The 23,324-nt window shown below is 41.8% G+C and overlaps 1 protein-coding gene across 1 annotated transcript in view; it reads right to left on the bottom strand.

Annotated features, from left to right (window-relative positions):
- Positions 1-23,324, bottom strand: part of clstn2 (calsyntenin 2) — a 184,231-nt gene that overhangs the window by 156,028 nt on the left and 4,879 nt on the right. Inside the window, exon 3 of the mRNA XM_022760453.1 lies at positions 20,631-20,753. Within this exon, the coding sequence (XP_022616174.1) occupies positions 20,631-20,753 (123 nt within the window). The remainder of the gene's footprint in view (positions 1-20,630; positions 20,754-23,324) is intronic.

Raw genomic sequence — 23,324 nt, forward strand, 5'->3', positions numbered from 1 at the left:
GATAAGTTCAACCATTATTCAAATATTGCTTGTTTGCTATTTCTTGCTGAAATAGTTATATGAGAATACCCCTCTCAATAATCTGTTGCCTCTGTGAGTCTACTACCAGGAACCCATCGATACGGTCCGCCCCGAGGCTCAAACGCCACTGCAAACTTAAGACAAAACACATAACCACTTCAGGAAAACACCTTCATCAATTGACAACATACAGTATGTGCTGCAAATACTCAACACCACAGACCAAATACAAACATGCGTGCAAGTAGCACGGATGCAAGTGAAATGTTTCCAGGGGACACTAAAAAGTGATGGACTCGGGTGCAGGGAGACATTCGACGCAATGAATGACTCGAGAATACATCTAAGCCTAACTTACATATAAATCCGAGCTAATTAGTCCCTAATGCTTAAGCTTTGCGTCGATTGCACTGTGACTTTTCCCAAAAAAAAAAAAAAGTTTTTTCACCACCCGGACAGAATGAAAGCTCGATGTGTAGCGTGCCACAGCCAGATTGAAGTATTTGCGAGCGTTGGATGATTTGGTATGTGTTGGGAGTATTTGCAGGCGTTTTTTTCGACGTCAAATTGATGAAGATAGTATTCTGAATTTAGCTTGTGTGTTTGTCCATTTGCTCTTCGTGTTATTCTTAATTAGCTTGCTTATGCATAGTGTATGATGGTGGTGGAAGCAGGGGAAAATGGCTTCAGGTTAACTCTATGTTAATTCGTGTGCTTTGAGGTAATCGGTGGCAGGCTGTTTTTTTTTCTAACCTTAGTGTGACATGAGTCATTTAGCATGTTTCCCACGTGCTTTGATTCTCAAAGCCAAGTTAACTGATCTGCTCATGATTAATGCAAACAGATATCAGAGCTAGGTATCTATTGTTTTTCAACGTAACTCTTAGGTAACAAAGCAATATAAGCGCACGTTCCAACGACAATGCCAAACTTCTCTTTACACAAAGAAACTGTAGTAAGATTCAGAAAGAAATATCCAAAATAGAAGTGATAGTGTGGCTGCAGACTCTTTTTGTTTCTTTCTTTGAAAGACTGACCAAGTATGCTCAGCACACCGGCATCACATCTGCTATTTTGAAAATGTTCTTTGAATTATGAGGGCTTGAAAAAGACTTTAATCAGGTAAGTAACTTTTAACAGTTCATACATATTCATGTGCTCATATTGGTCTTGGGACTGATGTGCGAGGCGTTGAAATCTCAGCATCGAAAGAATCAAAAATTGAAGCCTCGAAACGGCTGCTCTGATTGAATCAATAAGCCACCCCTACATCAAACAACTTCCGCAGCACCAATATGGAGTTTAACAATGATGGAGAATGATGAAATATGCTTTGCATATTACAACCTTCTGTCAAACCTGCATCTGTTACCATGATGTGAAACATAAAGGCACGGAATCAATCAATGGTGCTGCTTGCCTCTAGCATGATGGTCTTGATTTATATCTGAAGTGAGCAAATGTTGGTGAGTTTGCTCTGGCATGGGTCCTGTTGGAGATGAAGGAGGCATGAGTGTGATAGTGCTTTGGTAAAATCACAGTGATGCTGTCAGCCATTAAGGCACGCCGGAAGTACCAAACTGACCTCTTTTCAGCCAATTAAAATCGTCACCCTGGTTTCATTGTGTGGGTGCATGTTGTGTTTTTTTTAGTCTCGGCTTGCCTCTTCTGTTGTTTTTCATCTCCCTCTCTCTGAAGTGCTGAGATTTTATTAAGCGGACAGGACAGAGAACCAGTGATGACAGTTTCCTTTATGTCCCATGTACAATTAAGCCCTGCTGGTGTCTCTCTTCGTCTTCCGAGTCTGTCTTCCGTGTTACTGCCTATTATCGGCTCAATGGTTAATGTCTGCACTGTCAGCTCTTCTGCGTGTTTATATTCCTTTATTGCTATGCTTTTTGCTCTCCAGCTGCAATCTCCTTGGCTTTTCGCTGTATCTTTAAATGCTTTATTTATTTTATGTTTTTTTCCTCTATTCCCGTGCTATTTTCCTCTTCGGTCCTGCTCCCATATTCTGTCTCCTTTAAATGAAGCGCCCTGGTTCTGGCCTCACCGCCAGTGTCACGGTTAAGCTGTTCATGGTGGACGGTGCATCTGCGAGGAGGCGCTGGTTCGGGAAGCTGTGCCAGTATCCCCAGGTCCTGTGACGATGAGCCGTATGCCCAGTAGCAAGGAGCTTTGTGAGACCTCAAGACGGCGCTCATGGTGCCAGTAGCGAAAAGAGTGGGGAGGTGCGGTAGGACACTTTTTTTATATTTTTTTTTTTTAGTTTATACAAGGCTGCATTTTTATAAAAGCTCACCTATTAGGTTGTCAAGATTGACATTTTCAAATTTACTATATACACAAGAAAAATATTGTTCATTTCATAGAAATATTGCAGAAAGTTAGTCCCAAGATCTTCACCAAGTCACAATCTCAGCACAGCTGTTTTATCATAAATCGAGTTTTATCATCGAACGAGATACCAATACATAAGATGATATACATATACGTATTACCCTCCACTCAGATCAGAAACTTAATGCATCCTCTCTTTTGTCAGGCTGAAGAAATGCCACTCTCCACAATGCAATTATCTTCATAGACGCTTGCACGCAGTATAGAGAGCGCGATCCCACAATGCACCCTGGTATATTTTTATAGATTTTGTTTATTTGTCCTCCTCAGAGGTTTTATGTCCCTTTATGATTTTATGTCCTTTATCTGAAGCATCATCACAAGGATGTCTTTCTCCCTAAAGGCACAGAAAATGGAGGCAATTTTCTGTAAACTTTCACCTTTCCTCATTACAACTAGTTAATTCAGATCCTTCACCTAAATGTAACAAACTCTTGACACGATACACTACATGCACCACGAACATGTCACATTGAGCTGAATCTCAGCTTTTGCCTTTTCCTTGTGATTGATCAAGATAGTCTGTGATACTATTATTTAACCGTAAACACAACAGGCACATGTTCACCACGGTTCGTGTTTAGTCGGTCTTCATAATCTTTGTTCATACTGCTAACTATTTCTGTGGGTAAGATCCAGTTCTGCTTATATCGTCAAACAGGTCTTGAAAAGTCTGGCTATAACTGAACTGAACATATATATTGGATTTTATTTTCCCTAAATGATTCCTATTTCTGCAGCTCCCTGGTGGTCTACTATTGAATTGCCACAACGTCAAAAGGTGTTACTAATTTCAAACTGCTTTGATCTTTGCTGCAACTAAAAATACTGCTTTTATGGAAAAAATACAGAATTACCATTATCATAATAAAATAGGATGAAATATTTTTCACTAATCTCATATTCACCAAATTTACTTACTAAACAGCGTCGAGGATAGCCTTATCTACTCCACTGTCTCTGTATATTCTCTTTATACTTTCTACAATTTCCCGCCGTCATAGTTCATAGTGCCAAGCAATTAGACTGATATGCTTTCAACACAGAATCTTACAAGATGATCGTCAAATTTCCACTCTGAACAAACTGTTTTGTGCTCCGTCGCAAGGTTAACGCGCCGCTCTTTTTGATTTAAAATAATAATCTTCCTGTTGTGTTGTCGTCTTTACCCAAACAAGATTAAACAAAACACTTAATGTATATACAGAACGAGTTCATGACACGACCGTCCGTCAGCTGTATAGCATCCAAATTCTTTGCGAACACAATAAATCGTATTATCATTCCAGTAATTCACCTCCAAAAAACAAATGTAGTGATTAATCATCGTTTACATCATGTATCATAACAGGAAGACCCAACGTTCCATTGGTTTTCCACCCTCTCAAATTATCGATGTCTTGCTGCTCTTCTCATGTTCATGTAACAGTTAAGTGCAAATCCTTTGGTTGCGTTAGCTATACAACAACCTGCAGCTGTCATCTTTTCACATATTATTTTGAACCATTTTGATAGATGGAAACAATTGATGATGAATAGAAAAAGAAAATCAATGATTAAAGGTGACTGTGTTGCAGCTCCAATGTAGCTGTTTACTGTCCTTAGCTCACTGTATGTAAGGATATGTTCACAGTGCAAGTTCATCCATGTGCTCACTGCATTCGTATGTATCATACAAACAGAAATCCCTCGTGTTGCGTAGCGTGAATCCACAGAAGAGGCCGATTGCCAGCGGATTCCAGCTCTGCAGAGCCGAGCAGGGCGTTGAAAAGGGAAAATGAGCATGTGTAATTCTCCGCGCTCCACTACATTCCAGACACCAGAACAATCTCCCCTCTTCGTCACACTCTCTCTTATCTGTTTTTACTTTGCCTCTCCCGCTCCTCACTCGGCTGTCCTCATTGTCTGCCTCCACCTCTCATAGAGTCTTCCTTGTAATCCTGCTGTATGTTGAATAGAAATTGGGAACTTAAACATAGTTGCTGGAACCTCAGGGTATATAAGCTTTGGATTAAAAAAAAAATAAAGGAAAAACAGCAGTAGGTTTGTTCCCCGTCTACCAATCTTAATACCTGAATTAATCCCTGTGCTGCCCCCTTGGAAGAGAGGAGAAGCAGGACACCGATGGCGAGGAGAGAAGTCTTAAAGTGTGGGTGGGATTGGTTTCCTAGTGAAAAACGAAATATTTAGTAGCTGTTTCCCCAGGGAAGGTTTAATATCCTCCTGCCCCGAGACACGATTAAATCTTCTGTGTAAAATACAAAAACATACAGGAAAATAATACAAACAGCAGTTACTGAAAAATCACAAAGCAGCACGCCCAATGATGTAAAATTCGAAACACAAAAATATAACAGTGTCAAAAACCATTCAGGCTTGCATTGAAAATTTGATGTGAATTAACAGTTCTGACGAGTGAGCGTGTATGTTTTGTTGTGTGTGTGTGTTGCCTTGCAGGTTCCTGATCACTGTGGCCCAGCTGTATCTGTTCTCCCAAAGACTGGGGTTCCGGAGAGTACTGCGAAGCTGTGATGACCGGAATGAGATGTTGACAAACATGACGGCCTCATTATTGCACCATGTAAGCTGAAAAAACATGCACGCCGCGCCAGAACATCACACAACCAACAAATCTTCAGGATCGAGAAAGTTGGATCCAATCTGAATATGACTGTATGCGAAAACACCAAAAATGTGCTTAAGAATCATTTACGGTTATTCAATTACCCCTAATCAAGTATATGAAGGCAGCTAAAAACATCATCCTTCACATGAACACCCAAGACTGACCAACACTACAACTAGTATACAAGTAGTAAAGTTTTGCGCTATTGCCCATACTGATCATTGCTATTAACGGCTGTTTTACTTACCCAGTACAAATAAGAAACACTCTCACGTCAAGCATCAACACATTCATCTCTTTACTCACCAAGAGCTGTCTGCAGTAGAGTGGAAAAGCAACATCCAATTGTTAACTCTTGTCTCTGTATGTCTTTTCTTAAAGTTAGCATGCAACCAAATCGAGCCTCGGCCCATCTTGTCAAACCTGCACAGAGAACGTTATTAAACCTCTTCGACTTTTAAATCGCAAACGATGAGTGGCCCAAAGCCCTTTGATCAAGCGACAACCACCACCACTTGTGTCCTGTGGAAACACACACCATGTTCATCAGCATAGAAAATTTACACAATAGTCCTTGATTAACTATGTTCGCCCGACCACAGTATATAGGTGATCTGATATTGTAAAAACTCCATTCTACTTTGTAATCTGATAATTGAATACTTCCCACCATTTTCTCCTAACCATTACTCTTTAACTATTTTTTTTCCATATGTCACTGATTTATAAGAATAATTTCTCCTGCCAGTGATACTGAAACACTACAGTAACTACTGTCTAGTAGAGCTAATATCTGATGCAGATATATTTACACAGAACCTGCTTGCGTCTGACACCTGTGTAGAGCTATTAAAACAAAACCCTACCCCAACCCCAATTACACTCTCTCTATAATCGATGCTAGGTCTGACTCCCACTTGAATGTCAACTAGTTGTAAGTCAGAAACAAGACAAATTAATGGAGCACTAAACTTACAGCAGAACCATACTCCTCAGATATAAGCCGTTCTATCACCAGGAAGCACGTCTTCTCCCCACTGATTGTGGAATAATCTCAGTACAGTTTATAATTATTTTTGCCCCGGGCCTCATAAAAAATATGGACTAGCTGTTCTAGAAATTCATCATGGACTTTCATGACTCCAAATTCAGCGCTTAATGTCATTCAACTCGCGACAATCAGTGGGCATCCTAGAATGGCAGGACAAATGTTGCCTTAAAAATTAGTGTCAACACTGGCGAGAAAACAAAGATAAGAAATGTCATCTAGGCAATGTCTGTTAAATGTTCTGAATTACTATATACTAACATATCATGACTCAAATTACCATATCGCATGAGAGGTTATCTATATTATTACATGAAAGGCCAATTAACGAAAAAGGGGTGAATATGCACATGAAAGACATCCGCCTTCTCTTTCTAGTAGCCGTGATGCAAAACCCCCCCCCCCCCCCCCCCATTGCTAATGAATACAAAATTTGTCTTGGTCAAGTCTCTCCAATAATTACTCGCCATCCCAGAGATTTCATGCCCTCTTCCCAAAGCTGTTAGATTCTCATACACATACAACTGATGTAGTGATGTGGAAAATTTCAGGCGTATTAGAATAGCTGCTGGTTACATTTCATGCACTGACTATGATAATTTCAGCAGCCATTTCAGAAAGACAAAAAAAGGTCTATACCGCGTCTGCAACACAGTGGAAAAGCGTTAAAACAAATACATTACACTTTGTCACCATGGCAACTTTGGTGTTATTCGGTTATGTTTCATCTGGATAGAATGCTTCTTTCATCAGTTTCTTACCATCGAACTATAACAATCACCTAACACAAGGTTCTATGTGTAGGACAATACACATTACAAACTGTCTGTTGGTCTCTCTCGTTGATCTCTCATTGAAACCAGCATCGATTCGTCCATAATCTGGCTGAGGCGTTAACAGACGAAGACAACTCCCAATCGACACCAATGAACGCAGAAGACTGAGAATGTCACTGCAGAGTCGGCATTCAACCAGTACAACGCACGCATGATTCACCGGCTGCGACCTAATAGATCTCATAATGCATAGCGTCTCTCTGTAGGGAAGCCCAAAGTCGCACTATCTCCTCTAGCTTCCAGTGTTTACACTTTAAAACTATCTCATACAAAGAACACAACACTGTTTGCACATTAGGTGACATGGCTTCTTGTTTATTATGAAATATCTGAAGAGAACTGTAGTTTCGCAGCTGTAAGATACTCAGTAAAGCACCAAATGCGTGCTAGTTAATCCACGGTGCGAAAATGTCCCTGCACACATGCGTTACTCTTTACTCTTTTTTTTAACTTGTACATTATGTGACCTTTAATAACAGATTATTTCTTCACAAGTAGGAAGCAACTGGTGAGGTTGAGACGTCACAGACAGACGGTTAGGGAAGCGGAGAGAAAATATTAGAAGAAGACAGACGGAAGTCGATGTTGTTGGTTTGGTACTTTTCCTGGGGATCTTATCCGACAAATACAAAAGATTCAACTATGGCAGTAAATGGCCAGACCTTCATTGCTGTAGAATAAAGAAGGAGTACTTCGTCTAGTCTGCTCCTCTTTGATTCCGAGTAACACACAGCCAGCCACCTACCTTCCCTGAAAATCATGTGTGACTTCCTCCAGCTCAGCATACCCTTTACTCCTCATATTCTCCTTTACCACCCTTATCTCCCAGTCCTCTCACTCTGTTACTTGTTGTTACACCTCATCCCTGCTTACCAACATCTTTGCTGCCCTTCCGATTTTTCACCTCACTTTCATTGTTATCTACCCATCGTCACATCCATCACCCCTATTTCCCTCCTCAGACTCCTCCCTCCCTCTCCCGCAGAGATATTTGCAGTAGACTATCTCTCGGTTCAGCTGTGTGACCACGGAAGGGCCAGCAGGTCATTCCTCCTAAGCCCCAGCAGTCTCTGCAGCTCATGGAACCAGCAGAAGTAGCATGGGAGTACTGGTCATATTGATCAAACATGACAGCGTCACCGCTTGGCAGCTACAGGATTTATTGAGCGACTTGGATAGTCTTTCATACCTAAAATAAATACTCATCTCATCCCATAAAGGACAAATGTCATGTATCCCATATCAACCAATATGATGTGCTGGTATCCGCTTTCCTAATCGTTCTGAACCAAGATATTGTTCATCAGTATTTTCTTCCGAAGGTGATGCCTACTCACAGGATTGACTCATTACCACAATACTCGCTACCTGGAAGGTGGTGTACACGCAGTAGTGTTTTCTTCCTTTGTTACGCTTTGAGACACGAAAGAGGAGTGAGATAGTGAGTGAGTGATTGTAATGAACTATTTTTGTTGGTTTGTGACAAGACAGGGCCTCCTCTGACACATCAGTAAGGAAGGGAGGGGCAAGGACAGGTCATGCTGATGATAACTTTAGGCTGGAACTCTGACGCGGTGCTCTCACCAAGCGTGGCAGACTATATTAAAGGTTAACACAGGTTTTTCACTCTAAATTAAACCGAGATTTTTTCCATCCTATAGGTCGAGGTGGGTGAAAGCAGTGAGAAAGCCACCAAACTGTCGGCTGCGCATGTAGATCGAAACACCCCTCAATCCTCCCACCAGACCAGCTGTGCCCAGGGGAAGCAGAGTTTGAACAAGAGCACAACCTTGTTAATATATTGGGCACAGCTCTTTTTAATTCACAGCTTTTCTTCTCAACATCTGCCTCACAGGAATGGCTTGTGCAATTGCGGGGCAAGCTCTGTCGAGTGACCGGCTTGCGACATACGGTAAACGCTTAAGAATAAGTGCGCCGAGTCGACTACTGCGGAGCAGTACTGAGGGAAGCACCCAGGTGACACTTGCTGGGGTTAAGAGACAACGAGTTTGCACCTGGCCTCCCCGGATGCGACCGGAGAGCGTCGCGTCGACCTGTCAGTACAGACGACCCAGACTAGGTAACAACACCACCGCGGTGCGATAACCACAGAGAGATGGAGAACGAAAAGCTGGCCCGGCTATCCTAGTCAATTAAAAAGAGCTGTGGCATCAATGCCTGACCTTTACACAAGGTTCTTTCCTCTTTCACCACTCTCTTCCCTCGGGGCCAACCAGGTCTCTCTGAGCTTCGGGCTGGCAGTACTTGATGTTATTCTCGACATACACTGGCTCAGCGAGCCATTAGGCTTGTCTAACCTGATCAACTCGCACCCTTACATTCTACATGAATGACCGATTGTATACGATATCGACTCCTCGCAGATTGGATCGCAGCATCACATCAAAATCCTCCGCGAATACTACTGTGAGTGTATCCAGCATGTCGTCGGTAAAACACCTTATACAATGATCGATACTATCTCGCGGATAAACGTATATTCCGTCTCTCAATCACTATGGAATCAATGCCCTCACCCATTGTCGACTCGCTCGTGTCGTGCGCAGCTGCATAATTCTACTCTCTACAAGGCTGAGGCAGTTTCTCACCTTCCTCCTCCTACCAATAGCGTTGATGGATCCCTCGCCAGAAAAGTATCGCATGGGAATCCTATGCCCGCAACCTGATGAAGCTATCGAATTACCACGACGGCCGGAGCGTAGTGCTTCGTGGCGATGTGATCTATATCATCCTCGATGATGATAGTCGCTGCTCATCACGTATTATCACGATATAATCGATTATGCTAGCAAATAAGCACTTCCTCCCGTTCTAGATCTTCGAGGACCCTATATGCGCCGCTTATATATATATATATATATATGTCCTCACAATACCTCCCCGGTCAGTGTGCCATACTCGTCTATACAACTAAGCTGTTGTTCACGCTTCTCCTACACCTCTTACCATCCCCGAAGTGCACTACCTCAAGCAAGACGGCTAATCCTACATCAGATACGATCGTATTCTAGACGGCACGCCCACCCGAAATACTATGCCGAATATCAGAACTGGTGCAGAACACCGGCTGATTAGTCTCTCCTCTCCACTAAGCCACCTTGCGTTGCTCCTTCCGACATAGGACCGATCCATGTCCTACTCCCCTGCAAAACTATAACTCTGAATCTCCGTCTAGACTCGGCATGTCACCGAAAGCTTCACTATAGCATGCAGGTAGAATCTGTTTGAATGTGATGTAAACACCTGCAAGCTGGGTCTGACACATATACGCTGATAAGAGAGAAGCGAGGGCGGCTTGGCACGCTGATGCAAAGACAAGAGACAGACAGAAGACATATCTTCTTATGGATATCAACACTCTACGTCTTATATGGCCTCTGAACGTGCAGCCTGCAGTCATTCCTTGTAAGACCTCGCTTCTGTCTCTCGCCTGACAGATACCTTCACATGCGCTGTGCCTCCTGTTGCTTGTGCCTCCATGACATAAGGCCAAGACCATGCACATGCCTCAGGCAAAGATGGGAGAAGAGTGAGACAGATAAAAGGGAGAGTTCACCGTGCGATGCTGGAAAAGATCTACTTTTACTCTTGGTAATGGAGGATTTTTACAAGTACCATCAACACCCATGCGCCCCGTCCGTTTATCTAGAGATAATTTACATTTGCTAAATGGTGAGCTCCTTCAAAAAAAAACTGAGGGCATGAGTACAGCCAGTGGAGCGAGAGATTATAAAGAGGGAGAAAGACAAGGAAGCTGTAGAGAAGAAAGCAGAGACCTTAAATGGAACAGGGGATGAAAGTATTAGAAGAGAAAGATAGGAGCGGACAATACAGGAAGACAGATGAGTCAGGGAATGAGTGTAGGGAATATTTACATTGCATGTAAGCTACCAAAAGCCCCCCCCCCCCCCCCCCCCAACACACACATACTCCTCCATGGAGTACGAGTGCAGATCACCACTATCTCCTCCTGAGTTGCACCTCCATTTTATGCTCCAGCGGATGACAATAATTTAAGCCTCCCGATATGCAAATGTCCTTAATTGGACTGTCACAAGTTCCCAGGCATCGTCAACTTTACAAAATGACTGAGGCTGGGAGCAGATTGGATTTTGGTGGCCAATCTTGTACACTTAATTTTCAGTAATTTTGCAAGCGTCTCACAGCGGGGTCCTGCGACATGCCACTTACAAGAATATATATACCAGCTGGAAGAGGTAAAAAGAAAAAAAGAGAGAGACTACTTTCTGTCTTGTCATTTTCATTCTCTGCCTCATCTCTTTCTCTCTCTATACCCAATTACCCCCATCTCAACCAGGCCCTTCAATACTCATGCGACTCGTCTTGTTTGTACCTTTTTAAAACCTCTATGACTATAGGGATGGAGCCTCCCCCCTGGAGGCTCTTGTTGTTCCCATTCTGTCATATAACTATATTTTCTTCTGCACTCAAAACTCAGCCACGTTTAGAGGAACACGTTTTCTCTGCCTAGCACAAATCTAATGGCTTTGTTTTTTTTGTTTTTTGAAGATTGGGAGCGCACATGCATGAGTGTCTGACGTCAGCTACCACAGGAACACACTGTAATTCATGAGGATTAATATAATACTCATAATACATGAATATTCCATGGAGTTGTAGTGGTCGTGTTTTCTCTGAGGGAGAAGGAGCCAGAAGCATTCATTAATGTGTGTGAGTCTGTGTTTGCGAGACCGAAATCAGCTCATGCAATAAAAACCTAATGCATTTAATGTATTCTCCTTTCAGGTAAATAACCTTCATGTGCAGCCTCCTGGATATTGTCATCTGGAGTGATCCAAGGCTATTAATTATCCCTGTCGCTTCCCTGTCATGTTTTTGTGTAATCTTTGTTTATTTAAAACATCCATTTTTCCATGTTTGCTAGAGGACCGCCATCAATTACTAAGCAAGCGTTAAGTGTCAAGTCAGTGCACGTGTTTCATTTTAATGCAGACAGGAGAAACCTGCCTCACATATAACTTCCACCGCCTCCTTTCCACATGCAGCCGGTTACAATGAAGGATTGTTAAATCGCAATCTATTAAATGAAGTTACTTCATGTTTTTGCAATTTATCATAAGTATTTTCTTTCAGCAGTCCTTTTTCCTCCCGGTGCACCCATCCACACCTCCACTCACCCACCCCATCCAGCCTTCTCTCAGTTAATTGAGAAAACATGTGGAAATCATATTATCCATAATGACATGTGAAGAAAAGAATAAAAGATGAAACACCGGTGTGGAGATAGCAAGCTTGAGCCCAATGAGGCTAAAGCGGGCCTCTGATCACGAGCATCACTGCGAATCCCCCAGGTTGTCGTGGATGCACAAATCCCACAATGCCTCATCTCACTTTGAAAAATTAGTGCTATCCGTTCGATATATAACAGCGGAGAAAGGAGTGGATGATTTCTGCGGTGATTTCACTGTCAGGTGATTAAGGCTGCGAGACATTTGGTGGAATGATGTTTTAATAACCTTTGCGCTCTGAAATACAGAGCTACAGGTCCAAGGCAATCCCAGAATTAACTACATGGATGTGGGCGCGGGATTAGTATTAAATTTAAAGCTCTGACTGTTTCTATCAAAAGGAGATTTTCATTCATTTCTCCATGCTCTCCTGGGTGATGTTTAATAACGGCAGTTCATTGCTTTTTTATTCAGTGTGACAGACAATTTCTTGCCCTTGTATGAAGACTGTACCCATTCAGTAAAAGTCTAAAGGGAATGAAAGAGTAAGGGATTAATAAACTACAGCCAAGGTAAATGAAGGAGAGGCGTGGAGATTGACTGTGTTGCTGTGTTGAATGCTGATCTTGAATGTTCCTTCACAGAAAATCAAAAGCCTACAAGTGTGTTTGTCTGAGTCTAAACAGATCTGGTTGAAGTTTTTCATGAAGTTGTTTCCAGAGCAGTGTCTCATATATTGGCTAAAGTGTGTGTGTGTGTGTGTCCGGTGCATCTCTCTCCAGCTCCAAAGAGGAGGCAGAGAAAAAGTAGGTGATGGAATGATAGCAAGATGAAAAAAGAGAGGGGGGGGTTCAAGTGGAGAGGAAACTGTCAAATTTCAAAGAGAAAGGGAGGTCCTCCTTGGAAAACAGGCAGAAAGAGCAGTGAAAGTCAGAGGGAATGATTTGGAGATAGGACTGGTAGCCAGATCAGAGATATCGCAATGAAAAACACAAGTATTCAAGGGTAGACAGGATGAACCTCGAAATTTTAAGTTGTATATCAAAAGCGGAGCTGAACTCTTTGAAGCGCAGCAGTGATGTACTGGCAAGTGATGAATGTGATATTGACAAACTGCTAAAACATGGATCACTCTCATGGAGTGCTTCTTTCGAGAGTTGAACTTCGGTGGAGAGTCTTTGAAACAACATCCTTCTCTCTATCAGACTGTGACGACTCAGAGCAGACCTTTGGTCTCGTCCTTGTATGTTCGCCTCCCGGAGGAGCGCTCGAGACAGTTTGTTGACAGTGTAATTGCAGGCCTTGAGGCTTGAATACAAATTTCAACAAACACCAACGGCAAATATTCACCGTCACTGGTTTTGTCAAACGTGAACTATGAGCTACTGACACTTCCTGATCACATACGTCAATGTATTATGCAAAGAAATGCAGCGACAGTGATAATCAAACATAATGTAAGTGCTAGTTTCACACCTTATGTTCCTGTGATTATATTATAGTTCTCACGTAATGGAACATGAAATTCAAAGGTCCCACTTTTATGACAATTACTTTCTGTGTTAATTCACTGAACAGAGGTGTAGGATACAGATGCAAAAATATTTATTGTACAGGTTTGAGCTACAGGACGCCATTACAGTAATTTCCCCCTTGAAACAGAACATTTTCCTACACCCAGTTGTCTCCCATAAGAATCAATATTGTTAGCAGGTTTCTCAGTTTTAAATTTTACTAACTCTATCAACATTTATTTCATGAGTTATTTCAAATTACAAAATTAAATTGCTGGCTGTTGCCTGATAAACATGCATTGCAAACTGGTATATATGGTTTGTTAGAAAAACACCACTCACCAAAAACGCCATTCAGTTTTGATGGGAGGATACCAACAGAGCGATAAATCTGGCAATAAAAAAATCTAGCACCATCTGCCACATAGCTTTTAGCTAGCTAACAGTGGGGCACTAGCTGACAGCTATTAGCTAGCAAAAAGCAAATAATAGTCAGAATCCTTTAGTCATATCCTTTAAAAAAAAATCACATTCATATCTCATTCAACTTAATCGGGATCTTCCAACAGTCATTGCTCAGCAGCAGCTTGTTCTTCCTGTCTGTGACATTACTTTAGCTCATCTTAGCTAACGTAGCTTTCAGCTCAGCAGCCACAGAGAAGACTGAGAAACTGACATCCAATATTGTGACTTACCAGCAGTTGATATACTACTAAACCTAATTATACTAGTAGCAATAATGAGAGGAACAGTGAATTAGTACCAATAATGATACTGTTGAGAGTGTATGGAAGGGCTTGAGTAGAAAAACTTGGAACATCTGCAAGATCAAAGTACAGATCAACAACATGACAATATTGCTCGTATAGCAGAATTTCAGTCAAACAGAAGTAAATGCACTTCAGATTTGAAGTACATGAAGGACAAAGCCCCCAAAATCAGTTTGTGATTTCAGCAGCAATTGAAAGCCTTGGTTTGAAAGCAACCACATCAGTCAAGCATCTCTGCTTCTCAGTGGGATGAGGAGGTAGTTGACTGGAAATTCTGCTTAATGGCATTCAAGAGAACCTAACACGTGTTCCTTTTCGCTTCCTTTTGAAAGAACAAAAGGGTAAGTCGCGGCACTGACTCCACTTGCTCCCCTCTGCCAGTTCTGTAACTCATCAAAAGACAAAAAAGCTAAAAGCCTGGAAAAAAAAATCTCATTACAAAGACTATTTCCCTCATCTGTGTGGTTCAGTGAGGAAGCAGATTGCATTTCAGCACTTCATTAATAAATGAGTATGTGAACAATGGCAGAGTGATGGCTCCATTGTCTTGAAGCCAAAGACTAAGGCACTCAGAATGCCAGAAGCAAGACAGTCATTATGCTGCCTGCACTTTTCAGCTCAGAACTGTATAGAAATAAGTTTGCATGAATTAACATTATCACTGATTAACACTGTGCTTGAGATCGAATTTACAGGTTTCCTGTGTTAGTAGTTAAATCCTTATCTTGGAAAAACTTTGTTCTGTCCATCTGTTTACTATCGGCCCCTCATATACGCCAGAAATGGCTGTAATTAGACTGAAATCTTCCACAAAGAAAGAGCTGTCATCTGTGGGAAAATGATGCATCTGCTGTGGACAGTGCTGAGTCTCAGGGAGGATAAAGGATGTCACTCTAACCTCTGAATGCACCAGAGCTGGATGAAATCTGACAGGGGGAAATTATTTGAGCAAAGATTAAAAAAGAGTGCGTAGGAAGCGGGGAAGGAAAGTGAGGCCTTGTTCTAGGTCAGAATACAAGCACAATGACTAAAAGAGGAAGGAGAGGATGATTTGTGGTGGGAGGAATGTCTGAACAGACAGCACAGACAGATTAAAGGAATCTGACAGCCTTGTGGTGGAAAGGATTTTTTTTAAGATAGACTATCTCTCTGCAAAATTATTTCAATCTGTTACTTTTTAATCATGGTTTTAAGCAACAGCTTTGAAGTAGGGGATTTTGAGGGAATTGAGACAGCAGCACCTGTTGAAAAAAAGGGAAAAAAACTGTTGCCTTATTAAAAGCAGCCCCCTGGCCCCTCCAAATTCTCATTCAGCTCATGAAATGACTTTTAAAAGGCATAGAGGGTCTCCCATCAGAAAGCTCCTTCTTTAACTTCACATCTATATTTTTTCAGCCGTGATAGGCCTAGATAAAAGTGACTCGTAGTTTCCATTTATACAGTTTGACAGGGGATGAGTTCATTTTAGACTCCGCTCATATTGGATCAATATGGGGCTTTTTGCATAATGTGTGACACTTTTGCTCACTGATGCATGCTGAGCTTTAATCTGACTGGAATGACACTCAGTAGTTCACATACCCCATCCAAGGCCAAACAATCCTACACACGTCTGTGAGATCCAGGTTGTCATCTGGATCTGCAAATTGTGCAAAGTCATAGATCTAAACACCATAAATACATCTGAATTTTTACATCAAGATCCAAATATTCTTTACTGAGAAACTGATGGAAGTGTTGAAAAATCTCACAATGTTAGGGAAAGTGATAAGAAAATATTCCTGGAGCTGTCGCTTTAACCAGATTGGCACAAAAATTGTATGGGTCCTTCCCTGGCCCAGCACCCTCCACCAAGTTTGATGCAAATCAGTTCTGTACTTTTTGCACAATCTTGCTGCCAAACACAAACAAACAAACAAACAAACAAACAAACAAACAAACAAACATGGGTGCAATAATAACCCCCTTGACGAAAATCAAGCAAAGATTCTGTCTTGGAAATGTATTTTTTCCTATCAAGACAGAAAATGTTTGATTTGCCTTGTCAACACGTGCATCTTTTACTTCAAAGCGCTCTGCACTAACTTGTCGTTTACAAAGGGATAAACTGACTGTAGCCTTAACCTTTATCCTCCCTACTCATGATGTAATTCATCTCACTTCCAAACATTTATTCCAGCTCCGAGTCACGCAACATATTTCACCTTTCAAATGAAAACCCTCTCAATCTCTCTCGTTAATAAACACATTGCAATGCTCATTCTTCTCCACCTACACATTGTACGAAGCTCGCTGATTCCGTGCTAATGAGATACTTTTCATAATTAGCTTGAGATCTGTTTCCCAATCAGACAGACAGTGAGAGGCTAATTAATCACAGCACATTAGCCAGCCTGTATGTTTACTCGTGTCTATTTGCTTTGTTTTACGGCAGTGGATGACTATGCAATATCGCCTGCTGTTTTCAGAGTAATGGGAAGCTGTTGGATTCAGAGAAGAACGCCAAGGTCAGAGATAACTGATTTTTATTAATGCCTTGAGAAGTACAGGTTTGTAAATGCGGCAAAATTAGAAATCAGAAACATTGTTTGTTCAGGAGCAGGATGATTGCTGTCAGTCAGAACACAGGCGGGAATGCAAAGTACTCAGAGTGTGAGAGAAGGCAAACTGCATACGACACATCAGAGCCAACATAAAGGGTTTAACATAATTTATGCAGCATGAACGTGCATGTGTGTGTGTGTGTGTGGGTGTGTGCGTGTGTGTTTATGAGGTTTTATGAGCTTGTCTTACCCACCACTGCTGCTGACTGAGCAGCGTGTGCATACGCGGGTCACCGGTGAGACATTAGCTCAGTGTTCAAACAAAATCCGCAGGGCTCCGGGGACCAGTAAAAGTGAAGGATTTACACATGAAAAGCGTGTTACGCCACGAGGAAATGTTGTATGTGTTTGCCGGCAACAGAAAACCAGGAGTGACTGACAACCAGCTAACCTGTGTCAAATAACAGCGTTCAGCGCGGCTTTTGCCCATTAACCCTGCTGACCTGGCACTTTATAACGCTACTCAGTACAGTGGTAGTAGCCTCCAACAAAAGACACTCCATCTTAATAATCTAATGGACCACTGAGCTGGTCTCACACATTATCCACTGCTATGGAGTTCAGAGTACACAGCCTCAGTTGAAAAGGCAGCAGAGTGAATATTTCAGGATGTTCCTTACACTTGCACATTGTTCAGGTTTAGCTCCCATTGTCAACGGAAGTGAATCATAGTTAGCACAACATAACTGTTATGAATTCACAGACCACTAAGAATCTACCATATGCTTTTGCTACATTATAAAAGCAACCTTTTTTTTTTTTTTTTAATTAAAATCTTTTTTTTTTACCAAGGCCAAACTCTTACAGCTGTTCCAAATGCTCACGCTCCATCAGGGTGAAAAGCCTGTCATCATCCAGAGGTAAACGTTGCTTAAATAAGTGGATAACGCTGCATTCATGCCAACAGTCTTTCTAGGAAGACATTGATGATGTTGTGCTAGTTTGTGCAGACAAATTCAGTGACGGAAATAGTTGTAAAATACAGATAGCTCGGGAGAGTTCAAGCCCACTCTGAGCTTCAAAACCAGTCTTCTGAGACCTATGGGTGACGTCATGGAGACTACGTCCATCTTTATACAGTCTATGTGTTTTAGTTGCTTAACTGTGACCACACTGTATTTGCATAAACTGAAGAACAAATATTGTATGTATATTGAACTACATACTTGGATATTGTAGAAATAATTCATTAAACGACAGCTGTTCAAAAACCTTAACATTAAACCTAATCTGGAGTTTTGCATAATCGCCCTGTCAACACTGTCAGGTGTCAGGATTGTTTCTGTACCAAGCTGAAGCATCACTCTGGTACTTTTCACTTTTCTGGCACAATTTCAACAACATGACTCCATGTATAGCTGTCACTGGAATGGAAAAACTCAAGTTGATGACTGACAGTTCATGCAGGCACTTGTCAACTAATAAAACTATATGTTATGACAGACTAGAAGCATATGCTCACAACAAGTTTTGCTCATAGCACATGTGACTCATGAATAAAAACAGTCCTGGGTGTAGTAGAAAGCTAAAGATGTCTGTTTTCTTGATGTTATCTTTTGCATATGGCTGTATCACCTACCTTTTAGTATTTTATTTGTTTCTTAGGGCGAGACACCTGCATTTTGTCAGACATAGTCACGCATTCATGCATAAAACAATGAGTCTATCTATACCTGTACTTTTCACTCTTTCTGACATGCTGTCTCTGAGATTTTGAAGCTCATGAGCTGCTGCAGCGCTGCAGTGATGGCTGATGTCAGTCTTAGCCAAGCTTTCAGGCACAGCACTGCCACATTTCCTGTTGTTCCAGACCAGTGAGTGCGGTGACGGTTGCACCTTGCTCAGCAGTCCGAGACGATTACTGGACAGGTTTGGAGTTATGTAAAGGACAAGCAAAGGAAATAGTCTGGGCTTATCGGTATTTTTCTGCTGAATTAAACTGGATCTTGAGGTCCTTTCAGGTGAGCACAGATGGGAAATTCATTGTTTCAAATCGTGCATATTAACAAATAATCAACATTAAAATGTTTGCCAGATATACTGTATATATGTGCATAGCAATCACATCATTGAAATGTGTGCAGTGTTAATTATCCTGAAGCAGGTGGTGATTTTATGAGGTTATAAATGAATATAAAGGTGTTTTTTTCCCCATCACCCATTGAGCAGCATGACCACCATCAGTCAGACATCACTTGTCAGTACCTTAAATGTACTGTAATTAAAACCTGGCCGGCCTAATAAATGAGGCTTAACCTCTACCTGAGCACTGCCCTGCCCCGCCGCCCCGGCTGTTCGCTGGACGAGTGCAGGATTCACCTCTACTAATTACTGGATAACTGTCTCTGCCCTGAACTGTATCTGCCTGGTTGGAAATCACTGTTTAGGGAGGTAAACACATGAGGGTGACTGGTGCTGTGTGTGTAGGTCTGTTGGCACAGCTCAAAAAGGTGCACAGGGACAGAGGTAAGATGCACAAAATATGTGGAATGTGGATGAGAGGAAATAAAAGAGGGAAGGGAGGTGATGTTAATGTTCTTGTTTGTTAATAAGTCTCATTTAGGAAATCCAGGAATACCCATGTGTTCTGCCTGCTGTGTGTGTGTGTGTGTGTGTGTGTGTGTGTGTGTGTGTGTGTGCGTGTGTGTTTGTGTTTGTGTGTGTGTGTGTGTGTGTTTCTCATTGTGTGGCTGTCAGTCTGTGGAGAGCCAAAGGACATATGCTGGTCAGCCAGCTACCCTCCCTACTGTCTCATCATTTTCTCTCTTTCTCCCTGTAGAGTGGCCATTACAGTGAGCCCCCTCAGGCCATGCCACAGCATATGCACACACACACACACACACACACACACACACACACACACACAAACAATGAAAAAATGTTTTTAGTAAGCATACACACATGCACATTAACACACACATACACACACAAACACTTCATCTCCATCCATCCATCCATCCAGCCCAGCTCGAGGGCCTCTGTGAGTGGGCTCCAGCCCCCATGCTGCAGCCCCATGCATGGGCCTTGGCCACATTAGCAGCCTGGCGGGAGATAGGCTGGCCGGGCTCGCCAACAGCCTCCAGCTAACGTCCTCCCACAAGAGCTGGCACCCTTTAGACGAGCTGGAATAGTCACAAAGTGGGAAGAATCTAATCCGGTTTGACTTTTTTTTTTTTTTTTTTGCAGTGTCCTCAACCACCATGGGCCTTATTTGGGCCACTCTCCACTCTAAATAAATATGAAATATGAGTCCTGTATGTGGATATGTGCTTACTGGGAATTATTGGATTAAATGGTTGCAGCACAGAGGAGTAGCACTAAGAAAGAAAAAAAAAGCTGTGATGCAGCAGTTCTACTACATGAAGCCTATTTAAGCTCCTTCGGCGTGATATCACATCACATCACATGACAGCTTAATATGGTTTATATCCTTATTGTAAGTAAATCCTGCAGCTACGCTTCCCTGTGAGGATTAACACCTGAGTCATTGTTAACTGCCTCCACTTGGTCTGAGTTTGCCCGCCTTTACCGCTGTTGCTTAGTCTCCGGTTAACAATCGCTAGGACTGAGATGTGCCGTACCTGCGTAGGGGATGGGGGCGTCTTTGTCCAGGGCCACCAGCGGAGGATCCAGCAGAACGATGTCAGTGTTTTCAGTGATCACCCCATGGTATGATGTCTCAATCCACGGCTTGTGTTTATTCACTGCAGAGACAGGAAGCAAAGTGTGAGATGTCAGGGAAATACTTGTGCTACAAGGTACAACAGAAGTGTCAGTCTTCATGCACTGAGATATACATCTTCAATTTCACTTCCCCTGTAAAGCTGTCCATAGGTAAATGATTTAGACATGCACACACACAGACAAATACAGTGTGCAGAACCACAAATACATGCACATTTCACTCTGTTCTTAGCAAAGCTCCTCCAGCCTCAGCTTCAACAAGACATTCTTATTTTGCTAATCTCCCCACCACCACCTCGTCTCTCTCTTTTCTTCTCTTCTTGCTCAAACATCCCCTGCAGGTTTCAAAGTACCAGTGCCATGCTTGATCAATGACCACCACTGTGCTGCCAGTAGAAAACTGTATCCAGGGCCAAGTCTAAACAAAGTTCATGTGCTGAGGGCCTGATTAAGGGCCATAATTGAGTAACGGCCCCCTGGGCTGTGTGTGGCACCATGCCGGCCCACTTGCCATTTCTTCCCCCATCTTACAGTCAAAAGAAGAAGAAGAAAAGAGTGCTGGAAAACAATTGCAACCCTCATGTCCTTCTTAGTGCATTTTAGCTGGGCCAGAAAAATTACAATTACACTTTGGGCTGCTTTTGAAAGTTCAAGTTCAAATTGATGGATTGAAAATGACACAAAGCAATGCTGTAATTTAAGGTCCCCTGAGAAACATCGCTTAAAAAAATACATATTACATGCTTGAAATGAAGTGCACAAGCAATAATTACTCTCCATTCAGCGAAAAGAAATCCGAAGACTGTGGATTCATCCTAAGTGGGCCCGCTAATCAAACTGCCATTGTTACAGACCCCCTCAATTATTCCCTGAATGCCAGTAAAAGCCACTTGGCAACGCTCAAATGTACTCTTTCCAAACAACCCAAACAGACAAACGTTACACCAGACGTCACACTCATTTATAATGTGAGCACAAAAAGAACACTTGTGTTGTTGCTGTTGTGAAACAAATGCAGCTGCATTTTATTTTATTCTCATCATTTCCACACAATGTTTTTGCTGCTCTTAAAATCTAATTAGTGATTTCTAATCAAGTGACATAGGAGGTACATCTGCAGCTGCCAGACAGTGGAAGAGCTAGTTCTGTTTTGATTAAATAAATAAATGTATGTTGACTTATTTGTGTTGAGGAGGAAAACAACCATCCAAATATACCATCTAAATTGGTGGTATAATGACGTCCTTTATTGTCACAATAATCTGTCTGCTGCAGCCATAAGTCTGACTGCACAGACCACCACCAACCAGTTGAAACACATTAACACTGTATGGTCACACTGTGCATGAAAATGAGTTAGCAAACATGACGAAAAAACTAAATATTTAGCTAAAAGTAATGAATGGTTGAAATAAACAGCCAAAATGAAAGCTACATGAATTTAGTTTTGTTTGTTTTCCTTCTGGAAATTGTTTTTGTGTCTGTGGCAATTGTCAGACATTAGAGTTAAATACACTGGACAAAAATATAAACACAACACTTGTTTCTGGCTCCCACTTGTTTTATGTTAAAATTAAAGACTTTTTCTAAGCGCAGAAAAAGACATCTTTTTCTAGTTTCTAAGTTTTCTTCACAAATGTGTTTAAATGTGTTTAATCTGTTAGTGAGCACTTTCCCTCCATCAAGATAATCTGTCCACCTGACAGGTGTGGCATATTGAGATAGTGATTACACAGCATGATTATTGCACAGGTGTGCCTCAGGCTGGTCACACTAAAAGACCACATTAAAATGCGCAGTTTTATTTTGAAAAAAAAAAGATTTATAAGTTACTGAAGAGAGGATTTCACTTGACTTGCGCTACAGATGTGCATTTCTTTTTTTTGTGGATCAGAAAATAGGTCAGGATCTGGTGTGACCGCCATCTGTCTTATCCAGTGTACAACCCCTCTCCTCAGTCAGAGTCGATCAGGTTGATTATTTGGACCCCTCCTCGTCAACGGTTATGCAAAGTCGCTAGACATCGGCAGGAACCGGATCACACCGTCGTGCACACAGATTCAGTGTGTGTGTGTGTGTGTGTATGTGTGTGTGTATCCTTTGTGTTTATAGAAAAAGTCTTAGATTTTTTATTTCTATTTGGGAGAAAAGACATGAGTGATGCTTTTATATTTGTATTCAGTGTAGATAAATTGTTGAAAGATTCAGCTTCTGTCACTTTAAGTGTATGAAAAATTACCATCACACTTTTTGTCATGAACCTCAACATCCATTTATATCAATACCTTTGCGACATGTTAGATTGTTTTTTTTGTACTTTGTATATTAACAGCAGTAAACAGTAAAAACACTTAGAAAGATATTGTGAGTGTGATAAAGGGACCAACCTAATTGTTTTGTTATTACGTTTTTGAGGACTAGGGTAGCAGCAAAAAGCTAGTGAGACCTGGGGAAAACATGCAAACACTCCAGAGATACATATTCATGAGTGTCAGCAGAAAGCATGGCTAAGAGCCCTGATACAGTCAGAGGAGATCATTTACAGGGGAAGAGAGATAGGAACACATTAGTCTATTAGGACGTGATAAATA

The sequence above is a fragment of the Seriola dumerili genome, unplaced genomic scaffold (assembly GCF_002260705.1).
Source record: "Seriola dumerili isolate Sdu_G_001 unplaced genomic scaffold, Sdu_1.0 BDQW01000337.1, whole genome shotgun sequence".
NCBI classification, from domain to species: Eukaryota; Metazoa; Chordata; class Actinopteri; order Carangiformes; family Carangidae; genus Seriola; species Seriola dumerili.